Here is a 21,849-nt window from a genome sequence, read left to right on the forward strand (position 1 = left end):
TCAGTTTTGTCTTCAGTGACTGAATCGTATGCAGGTTCAGATCAGGTGACTCACTTAAGAATATCCAAATTCTTTCATTTTGAGTGTTTTTTCAGAATCCACCATAGTGGCGTTCAGAGGTAAAGACTGTGTGATTATTCAGATACTACTGGACCTAGCTGTACTTTCACTTGTACCAGTGGGAAAAGCACATGTGGTTACTGCAGTGGAACGCAATATTTGATGTTCAGAGTCACAACTGTCTTTGTCTCTGGTTATGTCCTTTTTTTTAGCTTTCATACATTTTTATGTGTATTAACGTATTTATTGGAGTGTTCCTTCTCTTAATTTTACTATTTTACTTTATTTTTCTTGTTATTTTATGTGTTTGAATTTTCAAATAGTTGATTTGGGTTGAGAAGTTCGATATTAATTAACCCTATTTTTTTTGTATTCATTTTATATTTTTAACTAATTTGTTCCAACAAATGATTTCAGAGATAGATTTTTGCTGTGGCTTTCATGTGTTCTCTCGTTGGTTAACTTATGGATTCGTGGGTATTATGGATTCTTGTTAAAGATTGTTTTTAAAGTATTAATGCAATTGTTTTTAAAATTAAAAACAAATATATATATATATATATATTTTTTTTTAATGGTTACAGGAGAGCTTAAGATATTCAGACTTTTAGTTCCCATGACAGAGCTTTGCTTTCAAATGAAATAACAACAACCCGTGTTTACATTCTCCTGACAAGGACCTCTTGTGATCACTGCTGTGTGTCAGGAGTGAAGACAGACACAGTAAGAAGCTTTGACCAAGTTTGACATGAAAGACTACTTTGTGTTCCTGCATAGGTCCAACACATGCTTAGTTTTACCTCTATTTTGGTCTGAACCAACTGCTGAGATAAATATAGGGAATCATTGTTCTTTGGTTCCGAGAACCTGTTGTCCATGCCTGGCAAATATCTGTCAGGGGTGCTTCCAGAAGGAGTGCCATGGGGTGGCACTGGTTCCCTAATGTCACCCACCTGGTGTACTGTTCATCTCAGCAAATATTGTTCTTTGTATATACTGTTTATTTTCAGTATATTGTTTGTATTAGTTATTAATTTGCAGATTCCAAGATATAAATCATATGATGCTGTATTATTACATATAAAACTAGCATTAATGATTGAAACCATCTGCAGGTGCAACATTAAAATCATATATGCATTAATGAGTCAATAATCATGAGCCAGTAATATGATTCTGATAAGGGATATTTTGCATAATGACTACTTTTAATTTTGGTACTTCAAGTCTATTTTGGCGCAAAAACTTTTGCACAGTTTGCTACTTCATAAATAAAAGGGCAATCCATCTCCATGGGAGCATAAGGAGCGTGAAATTGTTTCCCAGTGTTTCTGCATCCATTTCCACACTGTTTTTTTTCTTATTAAGTATTCTGATAACCTGTGAAAATCTACTAAAAGCAACTTTAATAGATTCGGGCTTACAACAACCTCTTTATGAAAATATTGAGGGCGTTTCTATTTGTCTTTGAATTCAATTTAAGAGCTGTACTAATGTCTAGGGGAAAAAAGGGGGGGAAACATGTTTAGCCTATGGGCTATTTGTATATTTCCCTTGTCCCCTTATGAAGACGGAAAACCAAAAATCAGCTGTTCAGATGTGAGGCTGGAAAGTCCAACCCTGTGATATTAAGATGCTGTCGTCGAATTTATGGTTCTCATCATAAAGTGGTATTATGGGCTGAGCGGAGGAGGAGCGGGTGGGGCCTGGCTGGGAACAGAGAGGCAGACTGTGGTCACTGACCGGAGACTCTGCTGGCTTTTATTCTACTGAAATCAGACCGCATGTCTGACCCAGGGGTCCGTCTGCTGCCCGGAGCAAATTGCACGCATTTCTTCAACATATTTAACGGACGCTGCGTTGGCGAAGGGGAGGAGGAGGATGAAAACATCGCCTGATATATTTTTTGACGTTTTCGCTCATAGCCTATTTATGGGAGGCAGCAGCTGCTTGGCCCTTTCTTTATTATAGGAACGAGATCTCCGCGGTTAGCTATGTGAAGAGCAGATCGCCTAGCAATTCTCGTTTCGTGATCCTGACGAACAATTATGAACAACGCTCAAGATATGTCGCCCGATTTTGTGTTGATGCGCCTGGTTTCCGTGGCCGAGGATGACCGCTTGGACGCAGAAAACGGGAATCTGCCGCCGGGAGGAGTGGTGGCAGGGCTGGGGAAGGAGGTCCTGGCTCACAGCGGCGTCAAAGCGGGTTTGGATATAAGCCGAGATCCAACGGAGGGCCTCCAGCATCCCAGCAGCCACCTGAACAAAGCACAGCCGAGCACCGAGGGCACGGCTGCACCTGACTCTGGGGTGACGGAGAGCCGAGCCACACTGTCCGCGCCTCCGCCGCCGCAGAGCTCCATGGAGGCCCAGGGCTTTGACTTCGCTCCCAGCCCCGGCCTACGGCCTCAGCTGCTAGTCTTCTCCAATATAATGCGGAACGGAGAGGGGATTTTGGAATTAGACCGTCGGAATCAGCCGAGGGATGCTCTGGATCAGAGCCCGGGATCTGGCTGCTCCAGCCCAGCGGTCAATAACAACACTCTGAGTGTCAGAGGGGTTCAGCAGCAGCAGCAGAACCTGCTGGACCGGACATGGGGAGCGCATTCGCCAGCCTCTGTGGAGATGCAGGGAGCGGCTGAGCTATGCCACCGGCATCGACTCATCGCCACTACGCCAGAGTGGCCCGTGTTGACGGAGAGATCTAACCCTCTCGCCGTGATTGACTCTAAATGGGGATGCGCCACCAGGGACAGGGAAGGAGCCGTGTTTGAGCTGGCCCGGCGGTTCGGGGAGCTTGGGGTTGGCGCGGTACCCAAAATGCTGTTCAAAGCAGGCGAGCTCCCACACTGTTCGTGTCAGAGTGCACATAGGCCGGCAGGAGGGGGAGTAGAGCCCGGCGATGACCCAACAGAGACTAGCGACGCATTGTTGGTGCTGGAAGGGCTGGGGAACGGGGACGTTGACGGTTTGGACATGGACGAGTGTCCGGAGGATGAGGCAGATGATGAAAACGGACGCCGGGAGTTTTTACTCAACAGGAAAAGGGAAATAGTTCAGAAAATGTCCGGGGCTTTCTCCATCAGCAGTTTTCAAGTGGAACTGAGGAGGCAGGTGGAGGAGACGGCGACAGAAGCAGCGGCTGCGGCGCACATTGCCACGCAGGTGTGCAGCCTCCACGGGAATTTATCCGGCCGGCTCTCGCAGGTAAGCTGTGGGAATACAGAGGTTGTCACGCATGCTTCAGCCAAGTCACCGTCGACTACCCCGGCCCAGAGCTCGCCCTGGGCCACAAGCCCGAACCTGAGCCAGGCGTCGACACCCAGAAGGCGGCCGGAGCGGTGCGCCAGTGCGCCCCGGACTCCCACGGGCAGGGCCACGGGCGGGGAAAAGATGCTCAAAGTTCCAGGGAAGTCGAAAAAGGGCTCGTTAAAGATCAGACTAAGCAAATTGTTCCGGACTAAAAGCTGCAGCGGCTCCAGTCACCTGCTGGACAAAAGGCCCTCCGTGACTTATTCAGTATCTTCTGCCGGGAGTCTGGTGGACATGGCGTGTGCAGCGGGTGCTGAGCAGGATGCAGACAGGTAAGAAATCCTAAACAGATCTTCTGTCAGGGTCAGAACTAGTAAACATAGCAAGTTAAAAACATAAAAGCTGTGTTACAACATGTAGGTCAGAGACTTTTTAAAAAGTCTAACCTAACATAAAAAATAGGAAGTCGATGATTAAATATCGGCCAGTGAAACATCCTAACCTTTTCTGTAGGCTGGACATTGATTTCCAGAGTTTTGAACTCTCTCATCTGCCAGATCTTTCTTTTAGAACTTTTTTGGTGTTACATGTTATTAGATGCTGAGATTTTGCTGAGCCTTTCTGGCTTGTCACCCTCTATTGTCTTCACAGCTAAGTCATTATTCACAGCAGCACACTGAAGGCAGGCTATGATTAAAAAACATAGCTTCAGAAGTCTTTAGTGCTGGAGCTAAGAGCATCAAACAGAAAGTGCAAAAAAAGAGAGAGAGAGAGAGAGAGCTGCAGGACCCACACACTATTAAAGCTAAGCAGAGACTGCACTAATACTTCCTCTGCAATCTAATTCTCTTCTCATGATTCTTCTTCTTCTTTTTCTTCTTCTTCTTCTTCTTCTTCATTTCCTTCTTCTTCAGCCACAGCCAGCCCAGACTGACCAGGGCCCACAGTGCCTTTTCCCCAGCCTCCCTCTCTGCCTCTCTCTCAACTTTCACTGGTAAGGGTTGCTTTGGCTTTGGCTTTGTTTCTCTCACAGCTTTGTGCTCAAAGAGGAACCCCCCCCCCCCCATATCCACCACTCCAACCTTCTGATAAGCTTGTAAATAATCAACATAATAGTATAACTGTTAATTTGAGAAAGAAATGTATAAATTTTGAAAGTACTTCTTTTTCAAAAAAAGAAAAAAAAAAAGAAGCCACAACCACATCAAAATATTTAGTTTATTGTCACATGAAAGCGACAAAACGGAGGAATGTTGTGTTAGGCTCCTGGCACATTCAACAATAACCTGAGCAGAGGTGTGATTTACCAGAGTGAGTGACCGTACACATGAAGAGCCTTTAAGATATTAAGTTGTAGAAAGGTTTTGTTTTTTTCACCAGTCAAGTCGTAGCAGAAAAGATGAACAGATATACTCTTTGCTGCAATAATTATCACAACTTCAGCTCCATTTGGCAAAACTTTCATACTTTGAGTCAAAGCAACTGTTGTTTAAGCTGGTAATTCACCTTAAAATCTACTTTAGGATTTAGGGCTCATAAAACTAAACAACGGATGTTTAAAGGGAACATATGCTCATTTCCAGCTCTATATTTTTACTCTTGGATGTTACTTGAGAGGTTTTACATAAATCGGAGTTCTAAACAATCCTTTTTCATCTTGCACTGAGTGTTGGTGCAACTCACAAAACAAGCTGTTTTAGCACCTACACATTTAAGAACAATCTTGTTTTAAGCCACCTTTCTTCTGATTGGCTGCCCCTCATTAAAAAGGAGTTTTAATTAGCCAGTGGGTGGGGCTTGAGTGAAAACTGTCTCTTTGGATCATTTAAATGGAAACAAAAAACAGTATAATATGATCAATATTGTTTTCACTGACTAAAGACAGTTTATCTATTGAGATGAAGTTAAAAAACATTCAGCATAAATAACAAAATTACACTACTTTTTTAATTGTAAAATTTCTTTATGTCTGCTTTTTACTATCTTTGACATTAATTTGTAGTAACTAATTCACATAACCCCTTCTCTCTCTGTACAGATCTTTAATTTTCACATTGAATCACATCACAAAAATATATTCCTCCTCCAAAACACGGTCCTGTTTCTGAAAGATGAAATGATGTAATGTGACAGCCTGAAGATTAATTTAAAGCCGAGTCTGGAGTTTGTTTTAGAACTTTTTGGGGGAATATTTTTCTTAATAAAATCACACACACCTGTCAAGCATATCCAGCCTGTCACTCAAAACACAGAAGAACAATCTTATATTATAATGGTGGAACACTTCCACATGTTAGTAAAAATGTTAGCTTGATGGTAAATGGCCTGTATTTGTATAGCGCTTTTATGTCATAGCCAGGCAGTCCAAGGATACACTGGAAGACACTTCCAGTCTCATTTCTATCTGCTTCAAGAAGCCAAGATTAGCACAAAATTATAACACGAAAAGCCCTATAAAGTCTATAATTTCCATCCTATATGTACAGTTAGCAAGTCATAAGAATGAAATTAGACAGTTTATATCTTTCTTTCACTCTTTTAACTTTTTTCGGACAAACATTGCAAGATAAGAGAAACAAGTAAGCACATTTCACTCCAAATGACAAACTTCTTTGAAATACTGATCTAAGCTCATTAATTCACGCTGCAGATGTAAAATGTTCACAAATATAGTTTTATTTTATCAGCTTGTAAATCAGTCCAAAAAACAGCTGGCCCTGCGTTTTTAAGCACAAGTTATTTAGACAGGAGTAAGTAGTGGACTTGTAGTAGTGCAGATTAAGCCACATTTAGTGCTGTAGAAAGCATTTGGGGCAGTAGAATGTGAGACTGACTCAACATGAACCTGAAATAAAGTGTTTTTATATGATGTGATGAGATTAGATATTAAGTATGGCGAGTGTTTACTAAATCATGAAGTAGATCCTATAACACTGGATTGTAGTGAGACCAAATGTTGTTAAAGTTACCTGTTATGTTCTTTTTTCCATGTTTCAGATAATGATGTCATTGGATATAAAAATAATATCAGTGGCTACAAATCACAGTCTTCAAAAAGACATAATGCTCAGTTTCATTCATTTTCTTTTCTACTCTTGGAGCTTTATGATGTCAGTGAGACCCCAACATGGTCATCTCACAATTTACCAAAACATTACATGCTAAAACTGCAACTGGTGCAGCATAAAAGCTGATTTAGCACAAAGGTAAAAAGGGAGAGAAGGTTTGTGGCTCATAAGGCAAAACTTGATTCAGCACCTATGGCGGGCTCTGACGTTCCCTCTATGCAGTCTCCCACATTACTCACAAACTGAGAATTTTTGGAGTTTGTGAGCACAAGCTTCACAAGCTCCAATTAGACCAAAACATTAAAGCTGCACCCAGCATTGCTTCATGTTGCAGAGTTTGTGAGCATGATTCATTTGAAATCTTGGGGACTTTCAAAACCCTGAAGCCGTGCGGCTTGCTCATGTTTACCAGCCCAGTCTGTATGTGATGTTTCACAACCAAAAAGCGAGCTAAAGCAATGTTGGTGGCTGCGACTGGATGTGGGCAAGTCCAGCCTTTTCTGCTCTGGAGGAGACGGCGAGGGTTTGGCTCTTAACCCTTTGATTTTGTTTCTTTCCCTGCCAGCAACCATGCCCCACTCCAGGGTTTGACTTCGGTAAACACTGAATATGCAGCATTTCAATTAGCTGAGATGGGATGTTCTCCTTTATTGTAGTGATTTAGGCTGATTAGCTGGGTGTAATTTTCCATAAACATCCTGCCTGGTGCGGCTTTAATGGCATGCTGCAGCACAGACAAAACAACACACAGTTACAGGTTCACAAAGCACAGCCCTTTTCACTGTCTTACCGTCTGCTCACTTTCCTCTTTCTCTCAACTTCTTCTTATCTTTTCTTCCTCCTGTGTTCAGGTGAGACCGTTTCTCTAGTGGATGTGGATATTTCACAGCGAGGGGCGAATACGCCACACCCTCCCACACCTCCACCCCCTCCTCGTCGAAGTCTCAGTCTCTTAGGTACTTTTCTCTACTTCCTGTCAGTTTCTGTTTCTCTTCTCGTCTTCTTCCCACAGTAGTTGTTCACTTACAGTATCTATAAAGTATAAAGCCCATAAAAAAACAAACCTCTGTAAGCTTTTGGTTTCAGAGAGCTTCACTGCAGCTGGGCTATAGCTCAGATGGAAATGAAGCCCAGGCAGTTTCTCTTAATATTTTTGTCTTGCTTGGTAGCTTTGTTTAGCACCGGACATTTCTGGAAACTCAGACACAGACGAATTTTTATAATCTGCTGTAATCTGATTGTGGAAGCTTTTGAAAGGTCAACAGCAATCTACAGATTTAATTTGAAATCTGGATGCAATGACTCAATCGATAACAAAGAGGGAAAAACATTTAGTCTTCCTGTTTGTCTATTTTTACTTCCACTGACTTTGTTTTTTGGTAATACAGTTTGTACTGACTGGTAGATGATGTTTTCTACTGCTGTGAGGTGAACTAAACAAAAAAACAGACATAAATAAGAGGGTATATATATGTATATGTGTGTGTGTGTATATATATATATATATATATATATATATATATATATATATATATATATATATATATATATATCTATATGTGTATATATATATGTGTATATATATATATGTGTATATATATATATATATATGTATATATATATATATGTGTGTGTGTGTGTTAGAATACAAATAAATGCATAAATAAATAATGGCAAAGAAAATACATTACACACACCAGAAGTAAATGGATATTTTATTAAATAATGCCTGCATTTATTTTTAATACCCTTTTGTGCATTTGTTTGCATATTAATTTATGTATTGAGAAATATTTATTTATACATTATTTTTTATTTTGATTGTTTCCGTCCTCAACATATCCCACTGTTCTTATTTAATGGCAATTTTCTGAACTTCAAATGTAGTGTTTTTATCAAATGTTATCTTATTTTCAGACCCACATGTGTACTGGACTTAGGCACTTATTAGGCGTGATCGAGACTAATTAATTTTCTGTCAGCAACAATATGCGGGTCTAAAACATCTTGTGTTTTGCTCACATTTTTCTTGTGCTCTGTGAAGATGTTTTAAAAACCCTCAGAAATCCACAGCTTTTCTATTTTTTACAGCTTCAGTTTTAAACGTTACTTAGACAGGAAGAAGTAGCGCACTTATCAGGGGTTATTAATACACATTTAGCGCTGTATGGAACTGAGTGAAAACAAACTGCATGTGTGTGTATGATAATGAAAGAACATGCCCCCTGGGGCGGCACTGTGGCTCATAGATCGATTTAATAGTTTTTAGACAACCTAGCAGGATGTGTTAGGTTTGATTACACTCACAGGATTTGGATAAATGTGTGGTTGTTTTTGGTCTTTACTTGTCAGTAATAAAGTTGGTAAAGTTGCATTTCCGAGCTTGAGACTTTCTGTGCGATGGTGCAGACAAAACCTCCTTCCTACCTTTACCTTTCCTAATATCTTTTCTTTTTTCCTCTTCCTCACTCTTTCTTCTTCTCTCGGTCGTTCCTCTTTCCTTCCTCCCTACTGTCTTCATTAACCTCCTCTGCCTTCCTCCCTTCCTTCCTGCGCTTCTTCCAGACGACATAGCCGGGCCCCAGCCTGGGCCTTTCCTAGTGAGCGTCATGGGCGCCTCACTGCAGTCTCTTCCTCTGCCTCTTCCTCCTCCTCCTCCTCCTTCCCACACCACCATCCAGCACAGTCTCAGCCTCAATGGTAAGATCTGTCCCGAGGGTTGATGGGAATTGTGGTCAGAGATTAGTGACTTCCTGCTCTCATTATAATAAGCTTATGTGCGACAGTTAGTAGTATTGATGTGTTAATGTTAAAAATGCTTCATCTGGCACCTTTAACATCTCTCATATAGATGCTTTCCTACGGGCCCTTCCTCATTCAAACCCATCACCAGCTGATGCTCCACCCCCCATCAGACAGGCCCCACCCCCCATGCTGTGTGCCCTGCGGCGGTCAGAAGCCAGCAACTTCACCGCCAGTCTGAGAGAACTGGAGAAGGTAAGATGATATTGATGTATCTTCTCATTGTATGGTCAACTATACAAAGTGTAACCTTCATATATGTGTGTAGATAATGTATTGTGACATGAAATTTCCTATAAATCCATAAAATTTACAAGGTCTTCTTCTGTTTTTTGGGATGGCTTTACAATCTGTTTATGTAGAGGTTATTTCCAAAGTAGGCTGTTGATCAGAGAAAAGAAGAGCATAACTAAGAATGCTTCTCTGTTTTGGGGGGGTATTTGTTCTTTGTTTTTTATTGGGGGTGGGGTTCAACCTGCAGTGCGGCTGGTACTGGGGTCCCATGAATTGGGAGGATGCGGAGATGAAGCTGAAGGGTAAACCAGACGGATCCTTCCTGGTTCGTGACAGCTCAGACCCTCGGTACATCCTGAGCCTCAGCTTCAGATCGCAGGGAGTCACACACCACACTCGCATGGAGCACTACAGAGGTGAGAAATACACACACACACGTCTCAGTTGGGATTATTTATGAACTTAACAGAGGCAATGATTGTTAATTATACTATTGAAATTATGCCAGAGTTAACCCAAAGGCCAATTTTCTAGAGTAATCACCTGAACTAAAGAAAGAAAAAGCATCCTCCATAGAAAACCAGAACTTCCTAACATTCTACACTAGCAATGATGCTACAAAATAAACCAGCTTATTAGTCAATTTAAATGGACAAAGCGAGGCTGCAGTGCTGCGTATGTATTCAGCTATATATTCACGGTTTCAATGATTTTTCAGGAGAAACAGTAAAAACTGTTCAGTCTTATCTTAATAAATTAGAATCCACATTGTTTATTATAAACTGATCATTCTGCTGTATTTATCACGTCTTTCCAGTTTGCAAGGTTAAGATAGATTTTGCTTTGATGATACTTGTACCAGTCCTTTTCTAAGATTATTAATTTCTCTGTGTGTGCATCGTTTCCATGTACAGGGTGGGTCATTTATATGGATACACCGTGATAAAATGGGAATGGTTGGTGATATTAAAGTCCTGTTTGTGGCACATTAGTATATGTGAGGGGGCAAACTCCTCAAGATGGGTGATGACCATGGTGGCCATTTAGAAGTCGGCCATCTTGGATACAACTTTTGTTTTTTCAATAGGAAGAGGGCCATGTGACACATCAAACTTATTGGTAATGTCACAAGAAAAACAATGGTGTGCTTGGTTTCAACGTAACTTTATCCTTTCATGAGTTATTTACAAGTTTCTGACCACTTATAAAATGTGTTCAATGTGCTGCCCATTGTGTTGGATTGTCAATGCAACCCTCTTCTCCCACTCTTCACACACTGATAGCAACACCGCAGGAGAAATGCCAGCACAGGCATCCAGTATCCGTAGTTTCAGGTGCTGCACATCTCGTATCTTCACACCATAGACAATTGCCTTCAGATGACCCCAAAGATAAAAGTCTAAGGGGGTCAGATCGGGAGACCTTGGGGGCCATTCAACTGGCCCACGACAACCAATCCACTTTCCAGGAAACTGTTCATCTAGGAATGCTCGGACCTGGCACCCATAATGTGGTGGTGCACCATCTTGCTGGAAAAACTCAGGGAACGTGCCAGCTTCAGTGCATAAAGAGGGAAACACATCATCATGTAGCAATTTCAAATATCCAGTGACCTTGAGGTTTCCATTGATGAAGAATGGACCCACTATCGTTGTACCCCATATACCACACCAAACCATCACTTTTGTTGTTCCAACAGTCTTGGAGGGATCCATCCAATGTGGGTTAGTGTCAGACCAATAGCGGTGGTTTTGTTTGTTAACTTCACCATTCACATAAAAGTTTGCCTCATCACTGAACAAAATCTTCTGCGTGAACTGAGGGTCCTGTTCCAATTTTTGTTTTGCCCATTCTGCAAATTCTGTGCGCCGATCTGGGTCATCTTCGATGAGATGCTGCAGTAGCTGGAGTTTGTAAGGGTGCCATTTGTGAGTAGCTAATATCCGCCGAAGGGATGTTCGACTAATGCCACTCTCCAGTGACATGCGGCGAGTGCTACGCTGTGGGCTCTTGCTGAATGAAGCTAGGACAGCCACTGATGTTTCTTCATTAGTGACAGTTTTCTTGCGTCCACATTTTGGCAAATCCAACACTGAACCAGTTTCATGAAACTTAGCAAGCAGTTTACTAACTGTAGCATGGGAGATGGGTGGTCTCGTAGGGTGTCTTGCATTGAAATGTGCTGCAATGACCCGGTTACTGCGTTCACCAGATATCAACACAATTTCGATCCGCTCCTCACGTGTTAACCTCTTCGACATGTCAATGGCTGTGAACAAAGAGAAACTTGTAAATAACTCATGAAAGAATAAAGTTACGTTGAAACCAAGCACACCATTGTTTTTCTTGTGACATTACCAATAAGTTTGATGTGTCACATGGCCCTCTTCCCATTGAAAAAACAAAAGTTGTATCCAAGATGGCCGACTTCTAAATGGCCACCATGGTCACCACCCATCTTGAGGAGTTTGCCCCCTCACATATACTAATGTGCCACAAACAGGACTTTAATATCACCAACCATTCCCATGTTATTACAGTGTATCCATATAAATGGCCCACCCTGTAGTATGGTGTGAGGGAATCATTGGATTCACAAATATTTCGGCGATGTCATTGGACAAAGATTTTCTGTGAATCTGACATGAAAGTGACATTAAGATATTCGGACTGATAGCTGGTGTCATGCGCCGTGTGTTGTGTTTTAGTTTTTTGATGTCATTATCTTTTTCAATAAGACTTTACTTCATTCAGTTCTGGTTCTTATTTAGTTTTTATTGAGTTTATAGATTGTGGGTAGCATTAGAATAGAGCTCAGAGGTCTGGGTAAGTTGTATTGGACTGAATTTACAGGCTTATTCTGTTAGAGATTTTGTCCTCCTTCCTTTTCTGTCTGTGTGTTTGTTTTTTTAATAATGGATATTAATAAATACTCTTTCTAAAAAATCAAAGTGAACAGGCGTGTAATGCGGATATTTGTGAGCACATATTACCACAATGAGTCACGTAAGACCTTCATGCACACACGCAAGCTAAGTGTCATACACAAGTGTGCATATCAAACTGTACTCTATATTCCATTTTAGCCACTCTTCACTTTGTGTGAAGTGTAATCAGAAAGAGCTGCCAAACAAAAGCAGTTTTCATGCTATTCATACTCTGCAGGTGAGCATAGGCATAGAGAAGGATCTTGACGCAACATGTTAATGAATGCTAATGTGTCAAAAATGTCATAATTAAAGATGAAGATGTTTATCTAGACTTTGATTTATTGCCACAGTCTTGATTGCCAGACAGACACAGCAGGATCCAAACAACACCTTATGCATTAGAGAGCCAAGTATAGCATAGAAAGTGCACAAGTTCATACAGTTTGAGTCTAAAAATGGGATATGGAACTGAAGGCAAATAACAAAAAATGTCACATTAATGAGTCACTATTACATGGCCACAGTGTCATGGCTGAAAACACATTCATTATACAGATATGCAGCCTTCACTGACACAACATGTTCGCATCAGTACAATCTTGTTTGCATGAATGCATCATGACCCAGCATGAACTGAGGCCAGAAAGGCTTCAAGAGAAACAACCACTGTGAAGTCAACAGGAAATCGAATCACTCATAGCATTTGTCTGTTCACATATTGGCTGGTTGTAAATTATTTTTATTCAGTATTATGTAATTATGAACTGCTCTCTGGTAATTTCTACCTTAATATTTCTTTTTGTCACGTGTCTGCGGTGGCAGAACCTGCATGTAGTTAAGAGGACTCAAACACAGATGCTTGAGGCAGGAATCAGGTTTAACAAAAAGCAAGCTGTTTATTGAAAAATGAGAAACAAAGGCAAAATAACACAGAGATATAATAACTAAAAACGTAAAACTGGGGAAAAACCTAAACAAAGATCTAAACACACGGAGCGTGGGAAAACTACAGACCATGAACACGGCGAGGAGAGCAGACACGGGTAGACGAACAGACGACCTGACAAGGAACAAAGGAAGTCGGGACTTAAATACACAGAAGGGCAATAAGGGAAGTGGAAACACGTGGAGAACACAGCTGATACAAAGGAATATGACACCACAGGGGAAGCAAAACTAAACATACTGAACATGGAGCACAAGACTATCAAAATAAAACAGGAAACACAGAGATGTAGACTGACACATGAGCCTGACACAGGAGGACTGGCAAATAAGAGAGGGGATGAGAGAACACAAGAGAGAGACATGATGGCTGGGGAAATATGGCATAAACATGACTCACAGGAAGGGGAGACAAGACATCTCCACAAGACAAACAGGGAAACGGAAATATAACTAAACAATAAAGAGAACTCAATCCTCAAAAAACAGAAACCCAAAATATTACAACACACAAGAAACCCCACCATAAACTCAAAAGGTGGGGTCAAATGACCCAGAACCATGACACTTTCTTTGTTTTAACTTGCCAGCTGTATTACTATGCAGCATGTGATCAGAGGCTCATATGCACAACAGTGTGACAGCTGTAATGTTTGCTAGCTGCATGCCCTTTTTTGGTAGTAGAAAGCAAACAACTCCTGCATGAAACTGTTTACAAAACGGCTTCTGGATTTTCTGAGCAATTGATTTTTGCAATGTTGCTGAGTGTGTCAACTGTGCTTTTTGGCCCTTCGGGCTCCACAAAGCTCCACTAAACTGGGCACCTCACATCAAAGCCATCTAAAATGATAAATAGCGCTTCAGGCCAGTAGAAATGTATGTGAAAGTGATTTAGTGGTGAACTTTACCTTTAAAGTTGCATTATTTCCAGGACTAAAGGGCATGATTTACATCTTAAAGCTGCACGGGCTGATGGAAATTTCCTTTTGTGTAGATTTATTTTTTGTTCTCTTTAGTCTCTTTAGAACTATCCAGGAACAGTTTCATCTTTGACATGTTTGCTGCATTTATAAAAACGTTACTATTTATAGATATTGAAAAAGTACACATAATACAGTACATACAGGAAACTATTCCTCTTTTACTGCCTGCAGGGACGTTCAGTTTGTGGTGTCACCCGAAGTTTGAGGACCGCTGTCACTCTGTGGTGGAGTTCATCGAGCGAGCCATCATGCACTCCAAGAACGGGAAATTCCTCTACTTCCTCCGCTCCAGAGTCCCAGGTGAAACAACACAGGCTTTATATCAACACCCAGCTCCAACTGATCAAAAAAGCATTTGAATCACCACTTAGTGAGGAGTGCCTGAGAGACAGGGAGGAGAGGAGAGAATAACTATATATGTACCATTTTTATGTCTACATTCAGGTTTTGAATCATTCTCATGTGAAGGTATCTGTGCATTTATGTCTTACAGTAAATTTGCACTAGTTTGTGTATACTACAGTGTAACTGTATGCCATTGTATCCATTGCATCCACCTGTGCGATTTATACACATATCATTGAGCAGTGAGTAGATTTACCCCTGATGAGAATCATGCCGACACAGATGTGATTCATGTGGACCTCAGCCCAACCTATATTGCACAATTTACTGTAGTTTACTGCATCACACCTAAATGAAAATAAGTAAGGTAGCATCTTCTGATTGGGAAATATATCTGTGCTCTACAACATGTTATCAGACATAACGAATCCTTTACTGTTATATTTATATTAAACTACATCATGAGCTAGAAATACTCACGGAGCACCAATTTCCTGTGGGTTGCTCCTCTGCTAGTCTAGGAAATACTTTATTTACACCTGTTTGAATAATCCTTGCTAAACATGACAGAATCAGTCTGTTTAAAGAGCCTATAATCTATACATTCACATGCATCAAATGTGTGAGGAGTCTTGTAGTAACGAACCAGCTGCATCTGCTTCTACCATGGGCTTTAGGGAGCTTTATATTGAATTTCAGCTCATTGCTTCCCTGTACAGCTACAACTGTACTGTTTTATTTAATTCCTATTCCCACGATAATATAATTTTCAGCCAGAGCAAAAGCTCCAAAAATCCATTGGTTTTAGCAGCTAAAGAGACAGATATTTCCCTCAGGCATCTGTAGAGACCAAAAATGGAGCTAAAAGGACCGCTCCACAGAAATGATCTTGATTTGTGAGTCGTGTCGAAGTGGTCTAAGGTTGAAGCGGTGGATGCCTATGCTGATAGGGAAGTTTGTGTATAATTAATCCCTGTAAACCAGAAGTTCAGACTTCACATTGCTCTAAGCACTGAGTTTCACACAGTTTTATCTACTTCTGTGTCTGCGTGATGCCAGTGAGATCAGATATCCTGTTTACTAAGAGAAGCTGACTTAAAGGGGAAGAGCCGAACGAGAGTTGGATGAACTGATACGCCATCCCAAAGCCATCAAAGTACACAATAAATAAGGATTAACTGTAAATAAAATGTAAATGCTGCTCTAGTAGATTCCAGGAATAAAATTACAAAGCTGGAAACTAGCATTCCTTTTAAGAAAAGTCCTGCAAGTCTCAAAACAAATAACACTATGTTTTTGTAAGAATTTTTGGCCATTAAGCTACAGGCACAACAGTTGACATGAGGACACAAAGTGGGTGAATGATGCCTACATGTTAGTCACTGGGCCACCAGTGTGCCCAAAGCCAAATTGGGTAAGGGCAAAGTAAAATGTAAAGTAAAATGTTTCACTGAGCAAAATGTTTCTTTCTGTCCCAGGACTACCTCCCACTCCGGTTCAGCTGCTGTATCCTGTGTCTCGCTTCAGCAATGTGAAGTCACTTCAACATCTCTGTCGCTTTTGCATCCGACAAATAGTCCGCATCGACCACATCCAAGAGCTTCCACTGCCCAGGTACTCGGTTTCAACTGGGAAATATACTTGCTGAAATATGCAGGAGTGGAAAGCCAGCATCCTGAATAATGCTGCTGTTTTCCAAGGTGTTGGAAAGGTTTTAACAGACTCTTTATTGATGGGTTTTTACTTATAGATCTTACTGAGATTTTAACCTAGCAACCTCCAACCACATAATTCAGGTAGAGAAAAAGGTGATACATTTTGTTTTTCATGAACACAGTATGTGTTAGCATAGTTTCATTGGTATCCAGCCAAAAGCTGAGATATTTTGAAAAATCCTGGATTGGTTTTCATTGATTCTTTGTGCTGATGTTTAAAACTTTTGTGTCTTCTGTTCTGTTTCTTCATCTCTACATTCATTAATCCAGCTTTTGATTTTGATACAGATTTTTTGCCTGTATTTTCACCTCTTTCCAGGCCACTGATCTCCTACTTGAGTAAGTTTTATTACTATGACCCAGAGGAGGAGATGTACCTGTCAATCAAGAGCATCCGGAGGGTAGTGGGAGTAGGGCAGGAGGCCGAGTCGCAGACGTAGCAGCAGGGCTCTTCTCAGCTCAAGTGAGTTAGTTTATCAACAGCATGCTGTTGATTTCTAGAGTACTAAATAGTACTGTTCTAATCCAACGATGTCTTGATCCTGTGACTGAGATGCCCAGGTGAAATCTTAATATAAAGCATTAATATACATAGTTTTACCCTCATCTCCAGGTTTTGCTGTGGAGGACTGTACTGTCTGTACTGGTCTACCAGTCTTCCAGCATCGGCCAATCAGAGTCTCTGGAAATCTGTGTGTCCAATGTGACTGGGATGGAACCTCCTATGTGTGTATTTGGACTAATGAGAGGAATGATGTATGCTTGCAGTTGGATGGTGGTGCAAATGCAGTGGACTCAGTGACTTCTGAGGAGGGACTGTAGAGATACGCTCACCTGAAAACATGTCGACAGGCACAAAAACAGAGCCTGAATTATGAACTCAATTTCCTGAACCTGTTGAAATGGACTTTTAAAACACAATGCACTGGTCAATTTGTACAACTGTTGTTCGCTGCCATTTCCTTGTTTTTCCTTCCATTTTGTCAAAAAAGGGGATTTTGGATTAAAAGATGTCCTCAGTACTGGCATACACACAGAGGCAGGGCCACAGAGGCCTGTCAAATCATTTGGTCTCTTCATCATCTGAAACTGAAACCCAAAAGTTGGACCCTATGAATCAGCTAAAAAAGTTTTTTTTTTTTAAATCCCGTGAGTAAATTTCTTCATTTTATTTAAACTCATTTAATGTGATATGACACAATTTGAGGAACTACACTAAGGAATATATTAAGAGTATTGACTGTGGCCCTTCACATGCAGCAACCAGCACTGGTTATTTTCACTATTATACATTAATCAGTGTGCCAGCTATTTTTTAAAAGTGGCAATAGGCATTTTTCACTATAACCCATCTTTCTAAACTGGACTCCTTGTTTTTAAAAAACAAACAAACACCCACTTCTATTGGGTAAACAGCCAGCCAGCTGTTGTTACTTTATGTGAACCTACTGTGAGCTTTGAGCGCTCAAACCCATGGAATTAATTCTGAGATACAAGCTGTTTTGCTTTAAGTCTTCCTTGTCTTTAGCCCCTCAACAACAGGACTTGTGTTTTTTTGCAAGGTAAAGTTTCCATAGACACAATATGATTGTTATCCGCGATTTCAACTGCGGTAGATACCAGGAAACCAAAAGTGCTATCCTCATTTTGTTTGTGTTGGTCCCCAGAGATTTACCTGTTGGTAGTCAGAGCTGCTGAGTGTAAGTGTTGCTTATGAGCAACCATTTAGAAGGCAGTTGGTATGCTTATTCTATAGGCATTTCAATATGCAGTCATCACTGGATGTTTGTAGGGATTTTTTGTGACGTTTTGTGTCATATTGTTAAAAATATCAATTTAATTGAAATAAGAACATGGTAGACACTGTTTTGACCTTCTTAAGACAGCATCCTAAACTTATCTGGGTCAACATACTGGCCACCTTGTTATGTACCCCTGTTTAACTGCCCATTAAGACAAATATCTAATCAGCCAATCACATAGCAGCAACTCGAATGAATTGAGGCATATAGACATGGTCAGTATCACCTGCTGAAGTTTAAACTGAGCATCAGAATGGGGAAAAAATGTGATTTAAGGTGATTTCTTTGTTGGTGCCAGACAGGCTGGTCTGGGTATTTCAGAATCTTCGGATTTACTGAGATTTTCCCACACAACTATCTCTAGGTCTAGGTCTATCTCACAGCCCATTGTTCCTTCAGTGGTGCTAGTTTCAGTCATTATGCAAATGTACTGTTTGTAAGGTTGGGGAAACCTGCAGTCAGCTGAGACTGAAGAAGTCATTTGGATGAGTGACAAAATGTTTCTCCCACTGAAAACTCTACATCCAGACGAACAGAATCAGCCTTTTGGGGAATTATCTCTAGGGTTTACAGAGAACAGGAAAGAGAAAATATCCAGTGAGCTGCAATTGTCTGGGTAAAAATGCCTATTTGATGCCAGAGGTTAGAGGAAATTGCCATTCTGCTTTAAAGTTGCTCCAATAATCACGTTTTACAATATAGGTATGCAGAGGGGAATCTCTCTGAATGCACAACACGCTGAACCTTGAAGCAACTGGGTGTCTCCTGTCTAAAAACAGCAAACTGAGGCTACAATTTGCACTCGTCTATCAAAAATGGAAAGATTGGAAAAATGTTCCCTGGTCTGAAGTTTTGCTGCAACAGTTGAATGACGAGGGTCAAGATGTGGTGTAAGCAGCATAAAAGGATATATCCATCCCGCCTTGTAGTCACGGTTCAGCCTGGGGGAGGTGATGTAATAGTGTGAGATATGTTTCCTTAGCACACTTTGGGCCCCTTGGTATCAACTGAGCATCATTTAAATTCTATAGGCTACCTGATTATTGTTGTTGACCCTGTCCATCCTTTTATGACCGTGGTGTACCATGCACACCATGTCAGAAAGCTCAGAGCATCTCAAACTGATTTTCAGAATGTGAAAATGATTTGACTGCACTCAAACGGCCTCCAATCCTTTTAGAGCTCCTTTGTTATGCTGGAGATTTGCAGCATAGATGTGAAGCTGACAAATATGCAGCAACTGTGTGATGTTATGGGCCAAAAAAAATCTCTGAGGAATGTTTACCAGCACCTCCTTTAATCTGTGCCACGAAGAATTAAGACAGTTCTAGAGGCAAAAAAGGGTTCAACCTGGTGCTAGCAATGTTTAGCTAAAAAGTGACTGCTATGTGTATATTTTTTCAGAAAACATTCAGAGTCAATTCATGCTTGGTGTGGGGGAAATGTTTAGCTTTGATAGAGGTATGCAGTCTCAGGCTGTTCTCCTCTAATAGGTAAAAACAAAAAGCTTTTATATTGCCCTCTAAATACTTGACAGATTTTTCAGAGTATAAAATATCAGATAATAGTAAACACATTATTCCCTAAGCGCCCCCCCCCAAAAAAACTCTAAAATGTCTTTTGCCATAAAATTGGTTGTCTTTGTCGCTGTAATTTAAATGACAGAGAAATGACCCCCACAGGTGCTGGCTTATAGCAGTTTCTGCTATGCTATGGGTTCTGCTGATTCATGTTTTTGCCTTGTCTTCTGCCAAGAATGCCTAAAACATATAGAGTTATTGCCTTTATTTTTGATTACTGAGCCACGATGTAAAGAGACAGCCATTACTACAGTTCATTAAGTAAATGAACATAAAGGTTGTCAATGATTTCACATGCTCCTTACTTCTCCTGATGCATTGTATTCTGGTCTATTTAAACTCCCGTATTTGTTGCTCTTAAAAGACCCATTTGACTTCACATTGGTGCTGTTCATGTTCAGACAGATATATACGGAAATAGTGAAATTACACCAAAGAGAAAATATGTCCTTGGAAAGCTGGTTTACGATACTAACGGGTATTTGATGTGGGGTTTTTCCTGTTTCAGGGTAGATATTTTCAGTTAAAGACTCTGAACAGAAATTTTTGAATTTGGGAACATTTGATTATTGCCAAAATGCCCTGCCTCTCAGTGTGTATACCTCCTATAACTGCTCTCTACCTGTTTGTTTTATTTGTTGAAATGCCCAGGTGTATTTTCCTCATTCTGTTTCTCAGTACCGTGAAGCTGGCTACTGGCTTTTCCAGTAAAAAGGAAACAAAAAACAAAAAACCCTGGTGTGTGGCATTTTTTTCCCAATTTAAGTATTTTCACTGAAAGCTGACATTGAAAATATTTCAGTAAACATATTGATGAGATCTAACTTTAGCTCATTTTGAATTTTATTTTAGAAAACTAATTAACTTATTAATATCACTGAAAGATTTGGAAACGACAAGCCAGACTTTGTGCTGGCAGTCTTTCTCTAATCTGTTGTTTCCATATTCTCCATATATTTTATTTAATGTTAGCAATTGTTGATAATTGCGCGAGACAGCGATACACAAACTAAAAGTAGGAAAAATTCAATCTTGGCATACTGGAATCTAACTAATATACTAATATCATTCTACAGACATGACACTATGACATTAATGAGAGATCAACAGTCTGTCTTAACAGGGTTCATGGATAAATACGCCTGCTCAGCAAAATCTGTTTTTTTTTGTTTGTTTTTTTAGAAAAAATCCCCCAAAATCTTTGTTTTAACTTTAAATAAATCTGCTGCAGTATAAAATTTGATTACATTATTTATAAAATAGGAAAACCTGCTATAAATAAATTAACATCAGCTTAAGAGAACAAGACATTGTGCCATTATTCAATTCAGTTTTATTTATACGGCACCAAATCACAACAACAGTCGCCTCAAGGCGCTTTATATTGTAAGGTAGACCCTACAATAATACATACAGAGAAAAACTCAACAATCATATGACCCCCTATGAGCAAGCACTTTGGCAACAGTGGGAAGGAAAAACTCCCTTTTAACAGGAAGAAACCTCCGGCAGAACCAGGCTCAGGGAGGGGCGGGGCCATCTGCTGCGACTGGTTGGGGGTGAGGGGAGGAGCCAGGACAAAAGACTTGGACTGTGGAAAAGAGCCAGAGATTAATAACAAGTATGATTAAATGCAGAGAGAGCTCTATAAACAGTGAGTGAGAAAGGTGACTGAAGAAGAAATACTCAATGCATCATGGGAATCCCCCAGCAGCCTACACCTGTTACAGCATAACTAAGGGAGGATATAGGGTCACCTGATCCAGCCCTTTATAGCTTTTATGCATACTTGTTCATGATGCGGTTCAGATTTTTATGCTTGAATTTGTTGTGCAGACTGTTTTCATTATTATTATTGATAATAATATTATTTGGTTTTGTTTTTAATGAATTGCATGAAATGAATATAGCATACCAATATATAAAGCTCAAAATTCAATTTAAATTCAAATTAAATACCCTTAGCTCATGAATAATTCACAGTTGATAAATAAATTCTTAAAATATCAATATGAATGGTTAATTCATACCGACACAGACGTCTGGTTGTGTTCTTGTGTGTTTCTGTGACTAGGAGACCACCTGATTATTGTAACATTGTTTTATTAGTCATTTGAACATCAAGCCTGAA

General features: G+C 40.4%; 1 protein-coding gene across 1 annotated transcript; it reads left to right on the plus strand.

The window, feature by feature from the left end:
- The first annotated feature begins 1,633 nt into the window (after positions 1 to 1,633).
- socs7 (suppressor of cytokine signaling 7) lies at positions 1,634 to 20,452 on the plus strand. Its single transcript, XM_005458645.4, has 10 exons — positions 1,634 to 3,646; positions 4,229 to 4,308; positions 7,234 to 7,338; positions 8,948 to 9,082; positions 9,234 to 9,379; positions 9,666 to 9,834; positions 14,448 to 14,576; positions 16,100 to 16,235; positions 16,656 to 16,799; positions 16,950 to 20,452. The coding sequence occupies exons 1-9, from the start codon at positions 2,109 to 2,111 to the stop codon at positions 16,774 to 16,776; spliced, it is 2,559 nt and encodes an 852-aa protein (XP_005458702.1). The 5' UTR covers positions 1,634 to 2,108; the 3' UTR covers positions 16,777 to 16,799; positions 16,950 to 20,452.
- Positions 20,453 to 21,849: the final 1,397 nt, after the last annotated feature.

Source organism: Oreochromis niloticus, linkage group LG6, assembly GCF_001858045.2.
Source record: "Oreochromis niloticus isolate F11D_XX linkage group LG6, O_niloticus_UMD_NMBU, whole genome shotgun sequence".
In the NCBI taxonomy this organism is placed as follows: domain Eukaryota; kingdom Metazoa; phylum Chordata; class Actinopteri; order Cichliformes; family Cichlidae; genus Oreochromis; species Oreochromis niloticus.

Bases quoted from the DNA above. Each gene is read 5' to 3' on its own strand.
- socs7 (XM_005458645.4), top strand. From the start codon at position 2,109: ATGAACAACGCTCAAGATATGTCGCCCGATTTTGTGTTGATGCGCCTG. The intron at 3,647-4,228 runs GTAAGAAATCCT...CTTCTTCTTCAG, and splicing joins GCTGAGCAGGATGCAGACAG to CCACAGCCAGCCCAGACTGA. The intron at 9,380-9,665 runs GTAAGATGATAT...TTCAACCTGCAG, and splicing joins GTCTGAGAGAACTGGAGAAG to TGCGGCTGGTACTGGGGTCC.